This window comes from Phalaenopsis equestris, unplaced genomic scaffold (assembly GCF_001263595.1).
Source record: "Phalaenopsis equestris unplaced genomic scaffold, ASM126359v1 Scaffold000840, whole genome shotgun sequence".
In the NCBI taxonomy this organism is placed as follows: Eukaryota; Viridiplantae; Streptophyta; class Magnoliopsida; order Asparagales; family Orchidaceae; genus Phalaenopsis; species Phalaenopsis equestris.
Window position 1 is genome coordinate 2588096 of NW_018165280.1, and position 17839 is coordinate 2605934.

Below are 17839 nucleotides of genomic sequence, written 5' to 3' on the forward strand. Positions count from 1 at the left end.
TCTTCCTTTCCGTCTCTCTCTTTCCCCCCGTTCGCTCCACTCATTTCCATTGCTTCTTTCACCTCTCGCTCTCTCTTGCCCTCCCGGCTCCGCCCATCTAAGAATGTCGGAGATACCGATCTCCGGCGACGGAGATGCGGCTGCCAGCTCGTTCCCGCTGGAGATGTGTCGGGGGCGCCCGCCGGCGCGAGGTACAAGATGATGTCGCCTGCTCGGCTTCCTATAACGCGATCGCCCTGCCTTACGATTCCGCCTGGATTCAGCCCCGGTGCGCTGCTCGAGTCACCCGTCCTCCTCACGAACATGAAGGTATTAGATCTGACTTCTTCGAATAGATTTCAACTGATTAATCTGGTTTTCTGCTGGATACTTCGAATTTTCTGAAACCCTTGAGAAACCCCCTTCGCTCAAGCTCAGATCAGTAAAGTTATTTGATATTGATTCGCCACTTGCTCTGCTTCATTTACCTCACTTGGTGGGAAATGGATTAATCTCCTTGACGAGTTTTAAGTGCAGCGACATCTTTCCTTTTACCATGGTTTTCTGAAAACTTGGTCTTGTATTTAGTGAAAATATTTTGTTTTGGCTTTATGCCTTTGTTCTAGTAATGATGTGATATCTTATGCTCTGCATGGGAAAGAAGCTGGTGGAATTTTTGTAGGTGGTTCCTCTAACTCGATTCGGATGCCCACATTTAGATATTGGACTTCTGGAGCACCATGTGAAAATTATTGTTAAAGTGGTTTCTTTTGTTATTTTCCTTGAGTTGGAATATGTCCTTGACTGGAGAACATTCCAATAGTTCCCAATTTTCGCTGGGACACGTTTCTCTCGGTTGTATTTTTGTAGGCGCACCTCCTGTTTCTTCTCCTTTCTGTCTGCTTGTGTAATTTGGGAGAGCAAGGAGTTCACTTTGCAGGCTCTAATGCTGAGAAGAAGCAGAGGTGGATTTATTTATTTTATTTATTTTTGGTTTCTTTATAGGGCTACCATGAAGTTTCTTCCAATTCCCTTTTTCAGGGTTGCAATTATGATTTGAAGCTTTGCATTACTTGAAAATGCAAATATTTGCAAATAAAGCTCTGAAATGATGTGTGAAGCCAGTAATTTGGTTTACTTTTAATACGAATTTGTCTCAGTCCTGAGAGTTAATTTTTAGTAATTATATGATTTTTCTTCAGAAGTAATTTATGCTTGAAGTGAGTGATCCATTATAGTGGCGTCATGATTTTTTTGGTTGTGTGGATTCAGTTGCTGTCGTGCACCCATTCGTTTTTGATGGATCAAATATTGGTGGGGGATATATTTCACTGAATAAATTTGTCTGAAGACTCTTTTCCTGATCATTAGTAACCCCTTGTGCCTCCACCATAGTCGTGCTTACTTAGACTATATGTGACCTTTTGTACTTGATACGTGCATCACTTTGCAAGCCCTGCAGCTTAGACCTATGTAATCTTTTTCCCCATTAAGTTTAGTCCACAGCAAACCTCCTTCTGAATCTTTTCACATCCCAAACATTCATACGCTCTAGATGTATGATTTTGAATAATTTCTAATGTCCGGTAAGAAGTTTTTCTCTTTACTAATCATTACCATAATAGTGATAATGCATATCTAACTTTTGCATTTTAACTTCTTGTCAATAATTATTATTTAGATTGGGATGATAATCCTTAAAGTCCGTATTATCATTATCCTTCATGTTACAATTCCTTTCTTCACATCTTTATGACATCACAGTGTTCTCAACACTTGTAATATCATCTCTTTGGTGATCTAGCAGACCAACAATATCACCAAAAGGCCCAATGAGGTCTATTAGCCTACATAACTATATAAGCTTGTATGGAAGTTTAAATGATCTATTTATATAATCTTCACATCATTTCCAATATCACGATACATATTACGAATTATAATCAATATACTAGAAATGCTTATTATGTTGATTGATTTTTTTAGTGGGATTTACATACATAGCACTTAAAACTGATAATATTACATACTTCACACCCAAACTTCAACATTTACATCTTGAAGAGTCTCATTAACAATATTAATTTATTAAACGATCTCGCCGAAGCTCGCTAGAAGGGAAAGTGAAGAGAAGTTGAAGCTCACGAAGCAGCAAGTGGGGAAGTCGGAGAGAAAGGGTTTTACACTTTCACACAACACTAGATCCCACACTCTCCTACGCTCTCTTCATTTTCTATCTCGAGTACTCATTAAAAACCACAGTTTCTCTGTTATTCTCCTAAAGCCATACAACTCCCTCTCACGACCCGATCTCCCTCCCACGACCAAACCCGAGAGCTCCCCTTTCCTCATACAACAAAACACGGTTAATTCCTACTATCTACGAGCTCCTCCGCAGCAGATTCCCAAAAATACAACCATTTCTCAATTTTCTCGTTCTTGAATGTCGTTGCTCTCGCCGTCTCAAATTCCTTAGTTCGATAATGCCAAACCCAGGCTTCTCCTTGCAGTCACTGCAGCTCACGCTGATGATATTCTGCAGCAGTTGCTGCAGCTCACGCCGATTATATCTTGCAGCGAGCCCATTATTTTTTCCTCCGCCGACCAACCACATCACATCATCTCTCTCTGATTTTCCATCTTATACTTCCCAGCTATTTCGAAAGTCCGACATAGCACTGACAGCTTCGCCAGACTTCCCGTGCGAAGAGTAGAAGGTTACATTGATAGAGGGAGACGGGAAGTGTGTTTTCTATGCCTATTCAGGGTTTTAGGTGCCTATTCCGTAAAGAAGAGTGTAGTTTTGAGTCTGTGGCATATGTAAAATCATATGTTTTAAGTACTATGTATGTAAAAACCCTTTTATATCATCACATAATAATAAAGCTGATGCTACGTATAATGATGCTTGGTCTCCTTATTTAAGTATTATGATGAATGATCTGCATAATGGTCCTATCAACCGCAACCCTACAATCGATGCATTGACTATGACGAATGTTCATCTCCTTCAACTCCCCTTGTTAGGATTGACATCACTAGCCTTATTCCCAGCTGTCCTTATGCACACCAATTTTAGCATGCATATTGAAGGAAATCATGGGTACCGGTACATCACAATGCAAGGGCTGATGTCATAAAATAATGCATCTTACCATGAAGCACAGGTTTAGAATGCTTTTTAATCAATAACTAATCTAAATTCCTCCAAAAAATGAACAAAACCATTGAAGATGTCAAGTACAATGTGCCATAATCTATGATGATTATGCGATTACAACTTGTTTGGAGAACATTGTCGTATATAAGTTGTTGAGTCTTTCACCGATGCATCGTTTGTGCTCGTTGAGATTATTTTTGCCATTTTTAGGGCTATTGATTTATCATATTGGGTTGAGGTTGACCTATAGCTTGCATTTGGAGATTATACATAGATAAATGATGCACCTTAGTTTATGGATTATTCTACTAATAGTTATGGATGCTCTTACCGAACATTTATAGGAGGATGTACCTTGGTGTATGTTTTCGCTGATGACATCCTTCTTGTGGATACACCTAGATAAAGAGTTAAGGAAAAACTTGAATTATGAAGGTTTTCATTGGAGTCAGAAGGCCTTTGTTTGAAATGTAGGAACGCGATGATCGAGTATGTTATAGTTTTCGGGTTTAAAGTATGCTTCCACTTTGCTTTAATAAATATTTCAATTTTATTTCTTGTGTTAAATAGGCATTGAGGACACATTATACCTTAATTCATTGGATTAAATTAGTTTTATTATGTATTAGGATTCTACACTCTATAAAATTGACTCTGAGTTCCATAAAGGGAATTATTGATGCTTACTGAATGAAATATTGGATCCTTTCTCTCTTCTTGCGCTTTTCCGCTCCTCTTCTCTTCCTCTCTCTTCCTGTGTATCATGGTTCCCTGTTCTTCATTCTCTACAACGTGCTTGTTATAAACATGCTGGGAAAGAAATCCTTGATGGTGTAGTTGAGTTTACTAAAAATTGGAATAATTATATAAATATTTGATAAAACTGTAATTTAAATATAAGAAATGATTATATTAGAATGATGGATCAAGTAAACCCTATTAATGACATGGTAGTGAAAGTGTGGGTATTTCCATTGCACAACAGAAAACTTGCCAATAAGTGTGGAAATTCAAGATCCATTTGTGACTTTGGATATCTGTCAATCATTTATTTGGGAGAAACTATGACTGCTATTTTTTTAGAATCCATATTAGAAATTCATAAGGAGGTAGAAAACAATCGCGGGGAGACGTCAAGAGTAGCTACGGTAATTCAAGAACCTATTTAGGAATTTTGTGTGAACGAGGCAACAATTGAAGCTAACCGGTCACTAAAATTAGGCAAACCGGATCCTACTGTCTCCCCAGTGTTAGTTATGTTGGGTTGTATGTGGAGCTGAAGCACAGACAGAGCACCCGATGCTATGCGCCGGTTGTGGGCGAATATGCGTCCGCTTCTGGGCGCAGCTTCACAGAGGAGCCGACGCATGCTATGGGCAAATATGCGCCCACTTATATGTGGGGGCTGTTTGACTCCAGAGATGTTTGCGCATAAGCGCCAACCTTTGGGCGCCTAAGCGCTCAACTTAGGCGACGTGCGACAGATACTTTGGCGCAAAGGCGCCAAGTTCGGGCGCCCATGCGACCGAAGCAGTTTGCACACGAATTAATTGGTTCTTAAGCCAATTTCGAGCGGTGTAAGTGGTTGAAGTGGGTTTTCCTCCTGAAGTTCTTCGACAAGCATCTTAGTAAAGGTGAGAAGGGTCGAAGATGTGGATTTCTGTAATTCGACATGATTCTTGCATCAGATTGGAGAAGGAAGGTTGTGGAGAGTGTCATGTAAGTTTTCTTATTTGTAGAGAGGAAACTGGTGTGAGATGTTTGCAAAAACTTCATGAATTTCATAGTGAAATTTCTGGTGGTGTGGCTTCGTGGTTTCTTCTCGTTCTCTGGTTTTTCCACTTAAAATTCTCATGTGTTTTTTAGATTTCTTTGATTGTGCTTTTGTTTATAATTTTTGTTCCGGTTTTCTCAGATCTTGTGCAATCTTGTTATTTTGTGGTGTGGTTTAATTTCTAATTGATCATAAACCCTGATAAAGTTGGGAATTGCTCTTTGGATTCCCATTAAACAGACATCAGGGCGGGGTGTGATTTTAGTGAGAGCAATTGCCTAAGAAGCAATGTTCAATGTGGATAAGTTCATCCAAAGTTCAATGGAACGAACTTTGCTTTCTGGAAGATACAAGTGGATGATTTGTTGTATCAGGAAAAATTATATTTGTCATTGCAAGGAATCACAAGGAAGCCTTAGTATATGTCTATGGAGTAATGAGAAGAGTTGGATCGAATAACATTGGTTCTGATCCGGTGCATTTTTATCATATGTTGCGTTCAACATTGTGAATGAGAGAACTACGGTGGATCTCATGACGGCTCCGATTAAGATTTATGTAAAACATTTTTCTTTCAATGATATTTTGCTGATGAATAAATTATTCAACATGAAGATGCTGAATGATAATACATCGACATATTATCTCAATAACTTCAACATTGTGACGAGCCAGTTGTGTTTTGCAGGGTTTAAGTTTGATGATAAGTCAGAGCACTGGTGATACTATCTTCACTGCAAGACAACTGAGATGGTTTGTTAACGACGATGAGTAATTCTTTAGGGACTTCGAATTTGAACTTTGATGATATCGTAGGTCTGATGCTGAATGAAGAAGTTCGTAGAAAAAGAGAGAATGGTGAATCTTCAGGCTTTGCATTGGATGCTCATAACAGAGGAAGATATCTGGGCAGAATATCAGACAGAGGTAGATCCAAGTCCATGAAAGTAAAGCCCCAGTTAAGCAGAGGAGAATGTCGAAACTGCGGTAATAAGAGACATTTCAAGATGGATTGCAAAGCTCAAAGGAAAGTCGAACAGGAAAGTAGTTACTCTACTAATATCTCCACTTATGAAATCCAAAATGACTCCCTGACGTTATTTATAGTCAGTACTGAATCTTGAATAGTGGATTCAGGTGCCTCTTTTCACGCTTGCCCCAAGAAAGAGATATTTAAAAACTTTACTCAGAGTGTTTAAAGGAAGATTTATTTGGGAGATAACGAGGTTTTTATTGTAGTAAGAAAGAGTGGTGTTGATATCAGGTTGCCGAATGAAACAGTATGTAAGCTTTTTGAAGTAAAATATGATCCAAGTTTGAAGAGAAATCTCATCTCTATGAACCAGTTGGGAAAGTCAGGACTCATATCAACTTTCTCAAATGATTCGTGGAGGGTGATCAGGGGTATTAGTGATGGCTCGAGGCAACATTGATGACTATCTGATCAATGAAATGACTGATTTTATTGATGTGACTGGAACCAGGTTGGATACATTTCTGTGGCACCGTAGACTTGACCATATGAGCGAGAAAAGGTATGAAGTTCCTGCTTTCAAAGAATAAGCTTTAAGATTTGAAATCAGTTGATCTGAATTTTTGTGAAGACTATATATATATGACAAGTAAAATGTTTCTTTCTCCAAGAGTTAGACAGTAGTGAAATCAAATAAACTGGAGTTAGTGCATACTGATGTATGAGGTCCTACTCTAGTTTAGTCCATTGGATGGTTTGGTCTATTATCTCTTTTGTTGATGATCTCACGAGAAATGTATGAGTTTATTTCGTAAAGCAAATATCTGATATATTTGAAGTCTTTAAGAAACGGAAGATTATGGTAGAAAATGATATAAATTTGAAGTTGAAGTGTCTCAGATCAGATAATGGAGGCGAGTACCGTGATTAAAAGTTCAGAAATTTCTGTGGTACAGATGGAGTCAGACATGAGTTCACTGTCCTAATGACACCGCGTTAGAATGGTGCGGCTGAGCGCATGAACCAAACAATAACAGAGCGTGCTAGGAGCATGCAGTTTACCAAAACGGTTTTAGGCTGAAGCAGTAAGTACTGCAATTTGTCTGATTAATCGTAATTCATCAGTACCTTTGAAGGAAGTCTTATCTGAAAAAGTTTGGGGTGACAAAAATGTATGTCTATCTCATTCAAGAGTATTTGATTTTTTCTGCATATGTGCATATTAATGCCCAAGAACAAGCTTGACTCGAAATCTGTAAAGTGCACTTTCATTTGATATGACTGATAAATTTGGGTACTAGTTCTGGCATTATCATAATCAGAAATTCATCAGAAGTAGAGACGTCACTTTCAATGAAATGAAGATGTACAAGGACAGGGTTAGAACTTAGGAAAGCCCATCGACTACTTTTGAAGAATCCAAATATGTTGAGATAGAAGGTACTGGTGATGAAGGTGGAGAAACAAGAAGTCCTCAACCAAGAGCATTGGAAATTCCACCTGCTACAAAAGTCAGAAGATATAGCAGTGATACGATCTGTACACAAGGATTCTCCTTTATGTTTTTTGTTACTAACTGATAGTGGTGAATCAGAGTGCTTTGAGAAGACCACTCAAGTTGAAGATTCAAGGAAGAGAGTGCTTGACATGGATAAATAAATACAATCTTTGGAGTCAAATCAGACTTGAGATTTGACGACATTACCAAATGACGAAATAATACTATACAATAAGTGGATCTATAGGCTGAAAGAGGAGTCATATGGTACCAAGCACTACAAGGAGTGTATTACTCAGAAATTTTCTCAGTGGTGAAGATGGCGATTGTCAGAGTTGTGTTCAGTCTCGTGGCAGAAGATCTACACCTTTAGTACATGGATGTAAAAATAGCTTTCTACATGGAGATCTGGAAGATGAGCTATACATGGTGCAACCACAAGGTTAAAATTTTCCAGACAAAGAAGGTTTGATCTACAGATTGAAGAAGAGTATCTATGACTTGAAGTAGGGCCCTAGACACTGGTACAAGAAGTTCAACAGGTTTATGTTAGATAATGAGTACTTGAAGTGGCAAACAAACTATTTTTGCTTCATCAAACACTCTAGTAATTGTTATATTTTATTTTTTTTTATGTGAATGACAAGCTGATTGCAGGGGCAGATATAGAGAAAATCAAGAACTTGAAGAAACAATTATCAAGTGAGTTCGAGATGAAGGATTTAGGTCGAATTAGAAAGATCTTCGGGATGAGAATCAGCAGTGACATAAGTGCAGGAACACTGAAGTTGTCTCAGACATAATATGCTGAGATGATCCTACAGAGGTTCAACATGAGGCAAAATCAATTAGCTTTTCATTAGATAGTCACTTCAAACTTTCTAAGGAGCTATCGCCTAACTCTGAAGCAGAGTAAACGCAAATGGAGAGAACTCCGTATGCTTTAGCAGTTGGAAGTTTGATACATGCAATGATTTTTACAAGGTCAGATATTGTATATGCATTGAGAGTGGTTAGCAGGTACATGGACAATACAAAAAGGCATTGAGAGGCGGAAAAGTGAATTCTCGGGTAATTAAGGAGAATAATCAACTGGGCACTTTGTTATGAAAGTGCAGGGATTAGTCAACAGAGATTTATAGATTCAGATGTGGCAGGAGATTTGTTGATTCCAAGTTGCAGAAGATCGTTGCACTTTCAACTACGGAGACCAAATATATTTCTATTATTGTGGCTAGCAAGGAGATGATTTGATTACGGAGTTTCATGACAGAATTTGACATAGTGCAGCGGATTTGAAAACTCTACAGTGACAGTATGAGTGTGATTCATTTTGCTAGAAATGCTGTTTTTCATATCATAATGAAACACATTCGCTCTTTGCTTAAAGATGAGTAGTTGTTCCTGGAGAAGATATGCACAGCTCAGAATCCTACAGATATGTTGAGGAAGGTTGCGACTATTGATAAATTGAAGCTATGTTTGGCTTTGGTTGTGTTTCATGAAGGTTGAGATCGGGGGTGAGCTGCACCACAGTACGTAACTATGAATGTGATTTTGATGGAGGTATAGGTACAGAGGACTATTGCTTGGTTTTATCGTCTCCAAGTGGGAGATTGTTGGGTTTTATGTAGAGCCAAAGTACATACAGAGCACCAGGCGCATATGCGCCGGGTTGTGGGTGCATATGCGCTCACTTATGGGCTCTCAAGCACATATTTGGGCTTTTCTTCACAGAGGAGCCAATGCATATGGGCGCATATGCACCCACTTATATGTGGGTACTGTTTGATTCTAGAGATGTTGGCGCATAAACGCCTAGAGACTTTGTCGCAAAGGCGTCAAGCGCTCAGAGTTGTTTGTACATGAATTAATTGGTTCTTAAGCCAATTTCAAACGATATAAGTGTGTGAAGTGGTTTTTCCCTATGAAGTTCTTCGACAAGCACCCGGTGAAGATGAGAAGGGTCGAAGACGTGGATTCTGTAATTCAATGTGATTCTTGTGTCAGATTGGAGAAGAAAGATTGTAGAGCGTGTTCTGAAGTTTCCTTATTTGTAGAAAGGAAACTGGTAAGAGTTCTTTTTAAAAAATTTCTAAATTTCATCGTAAAATTTCTTGCTGTGTGACTCCATGGTTTTTTCTGCTCTTGGGTTTTTCAATATAAAATTCTCGTGTGTTTTTTTGATTTCTTTGATTGTGCTTCTGTTCATAATTTTCTGTTCCGATTTTCTTGAATCTTATGCGATCCTGTTGTTTCGCGGTGAGTTTTAGTATCTAATTGATCATAAGCCCCGGTAAAGTTGGAAATTGTTCTTGGGATTCCTGTCAAGTTCTTTTCTATATTTGCTTTGTTCAATCCAGGAAAGACACCCCCAACATGCTTTGTAGAAGAAGAATAAAATATCATGTGCTTGCTAATTTTTTCCTTTTGTTTTCCCGACATTTGATCGGCCTCTATATAAATACTACATTTTACTTGCTCATTGGAGTAAAAATTAAGTGTCTTTTTTCTCTTTGTTGTTCCTACAACTCTTATCTCTCTATGTTGTCTTTTTCAACAGTAAAACAAGTTTATAAAGTTAAATTGAAATGATTAGAGAGAAGCTAAAGAAACTGTGACATTGTTAATAATTTCAGCAGAATGACCTTCACAAGATAGAGTTAACATCTTATTCAACACGTAATATGAATGAATTAAGGAGGGAGATTATTAAATCTGACTCCCAATATTTGGGATAAGGCTAACACTTATGTTGGTGGTGTTATATAACTGTCATCATTTTCTTATTAGGAGTTTCTTGTCATTTTCTTGCTTACGAACGCCGCTTCCATCGTGCTTTTGGGATAAACAAATGTGTCTGAGTGTTCTCTCATATTAATTTGTTCAACATTAATGCAGGCAGAACCCTCACCTACAACGGGATCGTTTGCCATGCCCTTATTTGTGAATAATGGTGGTTTGGCTGCTTTGGGTTCTCCAAAGGATTCTTCTAAAGGTTGTGTTCATGAAGATGGCAGCTCTCCATTTTTTGAGTTCCGGCCACATATTAGGTTGTCTTCACGTCCTGGATTATCCTCTCTGGCACCTTCGGTAATTCCTATCAACCGCATTTGTATTATCTTCAAGAAAATCATTAAATTAGTATTTATCGTTTTACACTAGTAGTGTACTGGAAACTACTTAGAAGGTGATCTTCTACCATTCTTACATCAGTTCAAGCATATGAGATCATTTCTTAGTGGAAATCTAAGGTAAAGTTTGCGCTGAAAAAGAAAATAATATTACAGTTCATATTCTGACATGGCACACTTAAATGAGAATTAAGGGTTTTCTCTTTATTTCACATTAGAACGCCTTTTAAAATAATTTATTTTTCATTTTTTTTTTCAGAATACATGGTATCTACTTTCTACTTCCACTAATGAGAGTTTTAAATTTTTTTCTGTTGCATAATATGATTAGGCCCTTTATATTTGTTAGCCCACTGGCATACATGTATAAAATTTTTTCAAGTGGGAAAATTATTGTACTTTTTAATTGTTGTTCTTATGAAAGTATTTTTTGTCCACTAAACTTTGTGGCAGTGGTAGAACCATAACGTTAGGGCGGAGGATGGGGGCACACATAATATTTCTATCTATTTTTTTTTTATCGTAATTGTTGTGTCAGCCCTCTTTACTTTTCAGAAGCCTCTGTATGGTTATTCCAAAATATGAAGCAAGAAATATAAGTATATAATTCAAGTATGAGGCATAATTCATATTTATTTTAATATATTATTAATGTCATTTTTTTACCTGTCGAATTTTTGCAGGTTTCTCTAGGTTCAAATTCAAAGCTGCAAGAATTTGCAGGGAAAAACCAAAGTTTATGTGAAACTAATGGGTCAACATGTTCCCAACTAGTTAAAACTGAGAATATAACTCAATCTTCAGCGGAATCCACTTGGTCAGTAACAGAAGCTAATGCTTTTCCTGAAGATGCTTCCAATGAGTTACAGCAGACAAATGATTCAGATTGCAGGATTCAAGCATTACAGTCTGATCATAATGGTGCTGCTCCCTTGAATTCTGTTGATAAATCAATAGAAGATGGTTATAATTGGCGAAAATATGGACAGAAACACGTGAAAGGAAGTGAATTTCCTCGGAGTTATTACAAATGCACTCATCCAAATTGCCAAATGAAGAAACAGTTGGAACGCTCTCATGATGGACAGATCACAGATATTATCTACAAAGGTCGGCACGACCATCCTAAGCCACAGGCTAGTCGCAGATTAGCAGTTGGTGGAGTTTTCAACGGTCAGGAGGAGGAAAAGGATGTGTTTTCTTCTTTAGCAAATGCTGAAGGTTGTATGAATTTTGTCTTCTTTCATTTTCCCTTGTAATTATATGTGGCTTATTTATTAAAATTAAAATGTACTTACATTCCACTTAATTCTTTTATATTTACATAACACCTAAAGTTTATAATATTTACATTTATAACACATTGGTATCATAAATCTATGGATGAAAAGGTATATTTCACTTTTAAAAAGGTAGTATTGGTGATATTTTTGATGCGACGTTAAAGATTTGAGTGGTATGTTATGTAAATATGAATGATTAGGTGTTTGATTTGTAAATACATAAGAACTGTGTGCTATGTATGCAAATGCGCCTCTTTATTGAAAATTTGGATCACTGTTTCATGAATCCATCACCTGCAGAGATGTTTTCAAATGCCCATGGCCATGGTTCTCATTTTAATCCCAATTGCAACTCTGAGCTTTCTCCTGTATCAGTAAGTGATGATGAAGTCGAAGTTGAAGGCGGACAGTCCGGACTTGGTGGTGATGAGGCTGCTGCTGAAGATGATCCAGAATTGAAGCGCAGGTTATTAGTTATTATAGAAATTTACTGATTTGTATGTTAAAGGTTCAGTGTTACATTTGCACCAAAGCGTTACTTTTGGAAAATTGTTAAGCAGGAAATTGGAAGTTGCTACCATCGATGCTAATTCAATTGCGAAGAATAATCGTGAACCTCGAGTTGTTGTTCAAACAGTGAGCGAAGTTGATATCTTGGACGACGGGTATCGCTGGCGCAAATATGGACAAAAAGTAGTGAAAGGGAATCCTAATCCTAGGTAATTTTGCATTCTACATCGTTGTTCTCTTATTCCTTTTTGAAATTGGTATGTTTTTTTTTCTGTTTCACTTGGAAAAAAATGATTTTCCTTAGAGAAATAATTTTATTGAAGGCAAAGTTGTTACATGTTATGAACATTCAACGTGTATGGGAGATATTAGATGCTATGCTTATCATGGTATATCAGGTAAATCCCGATGAATGATCATTAATTTTAAGAAGTTTGCTCACTTATTCAAGCAATATTCAATTTTAATAACGTATAATATAAAATAAATCAATATAAGTATGTGAAAGAAATAAATAAAATAGTAATGAGCTTTAAATTAAGATTATTAGGAGCATGTCCTCTCACACAAATTGTTAAATAGACATTGAAAGTAAAGCATAAGTAAAATGACAATGCGAAGGATGTGTAAATAGTTACTGGGAGTTTGAAAGTATCAATTTAATTTGTTTGGTGAAGCACACCTTCATTAAGCTAAAATCTTGTGTTCTCGAAGAGAAAGCAAGTTATAAAATGACATCTATCTAACCAAAGTCATTCTTCTGTAAAACAACTGAAGGATATTTCAATAAAAATATTTTTATATCCATGCTGAACACAGGACTAATTGAAAAATAGCCTGATCAAATAAAAATTAATTTTTTTCTGCCTTGCAAATAAGAATAAAGGAAAACAGTAGCCAAGGAAACCTTAATAAAAAGTTATTCAGAAGTACCCCCAATAAATATGAATTGACAATTATGCATTATTTAAATAATTAAATAACAACCGAAAAAAAAAGATTCTCAAAAAGGTTCAAATGCATGCATATAGGTGCAGCAAATGTGTGTAGTTTTTAACAGAATGATACCATCATATAATTTTCATCGAGGGAAAATGCCAGCTGTTTGACTGCAATTGGCTCAGTTGGATGCATTTGAAGTTCAAAATTGTGATCTAAATTATTTTAGAAGATATTCATACATACCACTCAATTCTTATGTATTTACATATCTAACATTTAACCTTATGTTTTACATACATACCACCTTACCTATGCATGTAAAGGAGCACCTTACCTATGCAGGTAAAGGACCACTTTAACTATGCATGTAAAGGACCATTTCACCTTTTAAATGTTAAAATAGTGGTATTTTTTATGTAAAATGAAAGATTTGGGTGGTATAAATGTAAAAAGTAAAGTTTAGGTGTTACACATATTTAACTGACAAATTGGGTGGTATGTATGTAAAGGAGCATTTCACCAATTGTTTTAAGTATTTTTGTGCAGAAAAACTGCATCCAAACTGTACAATGCAGTACTTTATTGCTAAAATGTGTAGTTCGTTGGCCTTTGGGTGTCTATTGATTAAGGTTTCAACCATCTGTTGCTGAGTTGAGTCAACAATAAAATTTCAAGTATTAAAAGACCACGATGCAGTCATATACTACTGTTTCATTTGAAATAGGTTTCTAATCCATTGGAAGGAGCATAAAAAAATATTGACAATCAAATGCATTTGCTTTACATGCATTTATCCATAGGGGGAATTTAACTAGATACCCGAAATTCTTATGTATTTACATATCTAACACCTAAACTTCTATATTTTCATGCATAGCATCCAAATATTTAATATCACATTAAAAATACCACTATTACGTACTTCTTAAAGTGAAATACATGTTTTTATTCTTGTGTTTATGACACTGAAGTGTAATAAATGTAAATATGAATTTTTAGGTGTTAGATATGTAAATACAAAAGAATTGTGTGGTATATAGGAGGTTGTGAAGGTTTTTCTTCCAATGGTTAGGTTAAGGAAATTCATTAGTTTTATTTTGATTTGTTAGAACACTAAAATCTTAGTATATCTTTTTCGGGATGAAGGTTTTGATAGGAGTAAATTGAGCACACCGCGGAATAACATGATCACACCAATTTGAGAATATCAGAACAAAGAACTAAATAAAAAACACAATCAAAGCAACTAGAGATGAATACAAGAATTTTACGTGGAAAAATTCGAGAACGGAAAAAAACCACGGACCAGAAAATTTCACTATGAAATTCATAAAGTTTTACAAAGAACTCACAAAAGTTTTCTCTCTGCACAAGGAAATTTACAGGAAACACTCTACAAATTTCCTTCTCCAATCTGATGCAAGAATCACGTCGAATTTTAAAAATTCACCACTTCGGCCCTTCTCACCTTCACCGAGATGCTTGTTGAAGAACTTCAGGAGGAAATCCCACATTTTGCTCTTACGTCACTCGGAATTGGCTCATAAACCAATTAACTCGTGCAAAAATTGCTTTGGGCGCATATGCACCTGGACTTGGCTCCTAAGCGTCATGCTTGTTGTATTGACGTTTGGTGTTGCGCGCATATGCGCAAAATTTTATGTGTCATTCTCTCTGTATCATAGCAGTGCCCACTTTTAAGTGGGCACATATGCGCCAACCCCTCTGGTATATGCCAACCTTTCTGTTGGTCGAACAATGCTCAAGTGGGCGCATAGGTGCACACAACTTGTCGCATATGAGCCAGGTGCATAACTCTTCAAATCTGTCCCCATAACATAATAATCCTCCACGTGGAGACTGATTGCACCCAACACAAGTCCTTTGTACCCTCCATCTGAATCAATTTCATAGTCACGTACTGTGGTCATGTATCGTGGTGTGACTCTGTCTTGGTTTCAACTATCATGTAACCCAATCAGAGCTTCAGTTTCTCAACAACCACCACATTTGTCACATATCGACAGGATTCTCAGCTGTGTGTGTATTTTTCAGAAATAACTGTCCATTTTATAGAAGAGATCAAATGAAATGATACTTGAAATATACATGTTTCGTCCTAGCATGTAAAACAACATTCTTAGCAATATGAATCACACTCATACTGTCACTGTAGAGTTTTCCAATCTCTTGCTCATTGTCCAATTCTGTCAAGAAACTATGTAGCCTAATAATCTCCTTGCTAGAATCAATAATAACATATTCGACATCCGTAGTTGAAAGTGTTAATGATTTTTTGCAACCTGGAAACTCAACTCACGATTGCGTTCCCTAATGTAAAGACATACCCATTGCTCTTTTTCTACTTTCCACATCACTTGCTAGATTTGAATCTACAAATCCCTGTAGACTGATCTCTGCACTTCCAAAACAAAGTGCTGTGTTGACTGCTCCCCTTAAATACCTGAAAATCCACTTTAGCATCTCCCAATGATGCCTACATGGATTGTCCATGTACTTGCTGATCACTCACACTACATATGCAATATTTTGTTTTGTACAAATTATGACATCAAATTTCCAACTACTGAAGCATATAAATTCTTTTCATTCGTGCTTGCTCTGCTTTAGAGTTAGGCGATGACTCCTTAGATAGTGTGAAGTGGCTACCCAAGGAGTGCTAACTGGTTCGTCTCACTCATATTGAACCTCTGTAGGATTTTCTCAACACACTCTGCCCGAGACAACTTCAATGTTTCCGCACTCCTGTCCCTTATGGTTCTCTTCCCGAGGATCTTTCTGGTTGGACCTATATTTTTCATCTCGAACTCAATTGATAAGTGCGTCTTCAAGTCCCTGATTTTCTTCATATATGCCTCTGCAATGAGCATTTTATTCACATACAAAGGAGACAAAATATAATTGTTACCAAAGTGTTTGATGAAGCAACAGTGGTATGCCTGACACTTCATGTACTCATTGTCTAAAATAAACCTGTCAAACCTTCCGTGCCACTGACTTGGGGCCCGCTTCAAGACAAAGTCTTTTCTCCAATCTGCAAACTAAACCTTCTTTGTCTGAAACTTTGTAACTTTGTGGTTGCACCATGTATTGCTCATCCTTGAGATCTCCATGTAAGAAAGCTATTTTTATATCTATCTGCTCCAGGTGTAGTTCTTCTGCTACCAAAATTGACGCAACCCTGACAACCGTCATCTTCACCTTCCCCACTAAGGAGAAGATTTATGTGTAATCCTTTCCTTCATTCTGCTGGAAACCCTTTACAACAAGTCTTTCTTTGTAACAATTGCTACCATCTGACTCTTTTTAAGCCTGTATACTCGTTGTGTTGTGCTCTTTTGTCATGTGGTAGTACTATAAAATCCCAAGTCTGATTTGACTCCAAAGGTTGCATTTCTTCATTTATGGAAAACTCCCAATTCTTTGAATCTTCAATTTGAGCGTCCTCAAAGCATTCTGGTTCACCACTATCAGTTAATAATAAATAGTGTAAAGAAAGACAATGCCTGTGTACGGGTTGTATCACTCTACTGGATATTCTAATTTTTGTAGCAGGAGACTTGAGGAACTTCTAGTGCTCCTGATTGAGAACTTTTTATTTCTCCAGCTTGTTGATCATCAATATCTTCTATCTCAACATATCTGGATTCTTCAGAAGTAGCTCACACACTGTCCTAAGTTCTGACCTTATCCTTATACATCCCCATCTTATTGAAAGTGACATCCCTTCTTTTGATGAATTTCTGAATCTTACAAACTCAAAATTTGTACCTAAATTCATCTGTGTCATATCCAATGAAGGTGCACTTGACAGATTTTGAGTCGAGCTTGCTTTTGGACCCGGTATCAACATTCTCATATGCAGAACACCCAAATACTCTTAAACGAGATAGACATGTTTTTTTGTCACTCCATACTTTTTCATTAAGTCTTCCTCCAAAGGTACGGATGGACTACAACTGATTAGATAAACTGCAGTATTTACTGCTTCAACCCAAAACTGTTATAGCAAGCCTGCATGCAACCTCATGCTCTTGGTATGCTCCGTGATTGTTCTATTAATGTGCTCAGTTACACCATTCTGCTGCTGTGTCTTTGGGACAGTGAACTCATGCTAGACCCCCTCTCTAGCACATAAATTCTTGAACTTCTGATCGTGATACTTGTCTCCATTATCTGATCTGAGACACTTCAACTTCAAGTCTGTTTCATTTTCTATCATAGTCTTATATTTCTTAAAGATTCCAAATACATTAGATTTTTTCTTTAAGAAATAAACCCATACATTTCTCATGTAATAATCAATAAACATGACAAAATTGCACGAACCTCCACTGGACTGAACTGGAGTAAGATCACATACGTCAGTATGCACTAAGTCCAGTTTCTTTGATTTCACCATTGACTTGCTCTTTGAGAAAGAAACATTCTTCTGCTTGCCATAAATACAGTTTTCACAGAAATCTAGTTCAACTGACTTCAAACCCCTGAAACTTTTTGTTAGAAAGTAGGGACTTCAGACCTTTCTCACTCAAACGACCAAGTTTTCGGTGCCACAAACCTGT

General features: G+C 37.0%; 1 protein-coding gene across 2 annotated transcripts in view; it reads left to right on the forward strand.

Moving 5' to 3' along the window:
• Positions 1-17839, forward strand: part of LOC110031607 (WRKY transcription factor SUSIBA2-like) — a 29612-nt gene continuing 11773 nt past the window's right edge. Inside the window, exons 1-5 of one of the 2 annotated variants that reach the window (XM_020734889.1) lie at positions 1-309; positions 10286-10477; positions 11202-11739; positions 12102-12267; positions 12362-12520. In XM_020734889.1, the coding sequence (XP_020590548.1) occupies positions 199-309; positions 10286-10477; positions 11202-11739; positions 12102-12267; positions 12362-12520 (1166 nt within the window). In that variant the 5' untranslated portion in view covers positions 1-198. The remainder of the gene's footprint in view (positions 310-10285; positions 10478-11201; positions 11740-12101; positions 12268-12361; positions 12521-17839) is intronic. The other variant, XM_020734888.1, reaches the window with a different exon arrangement.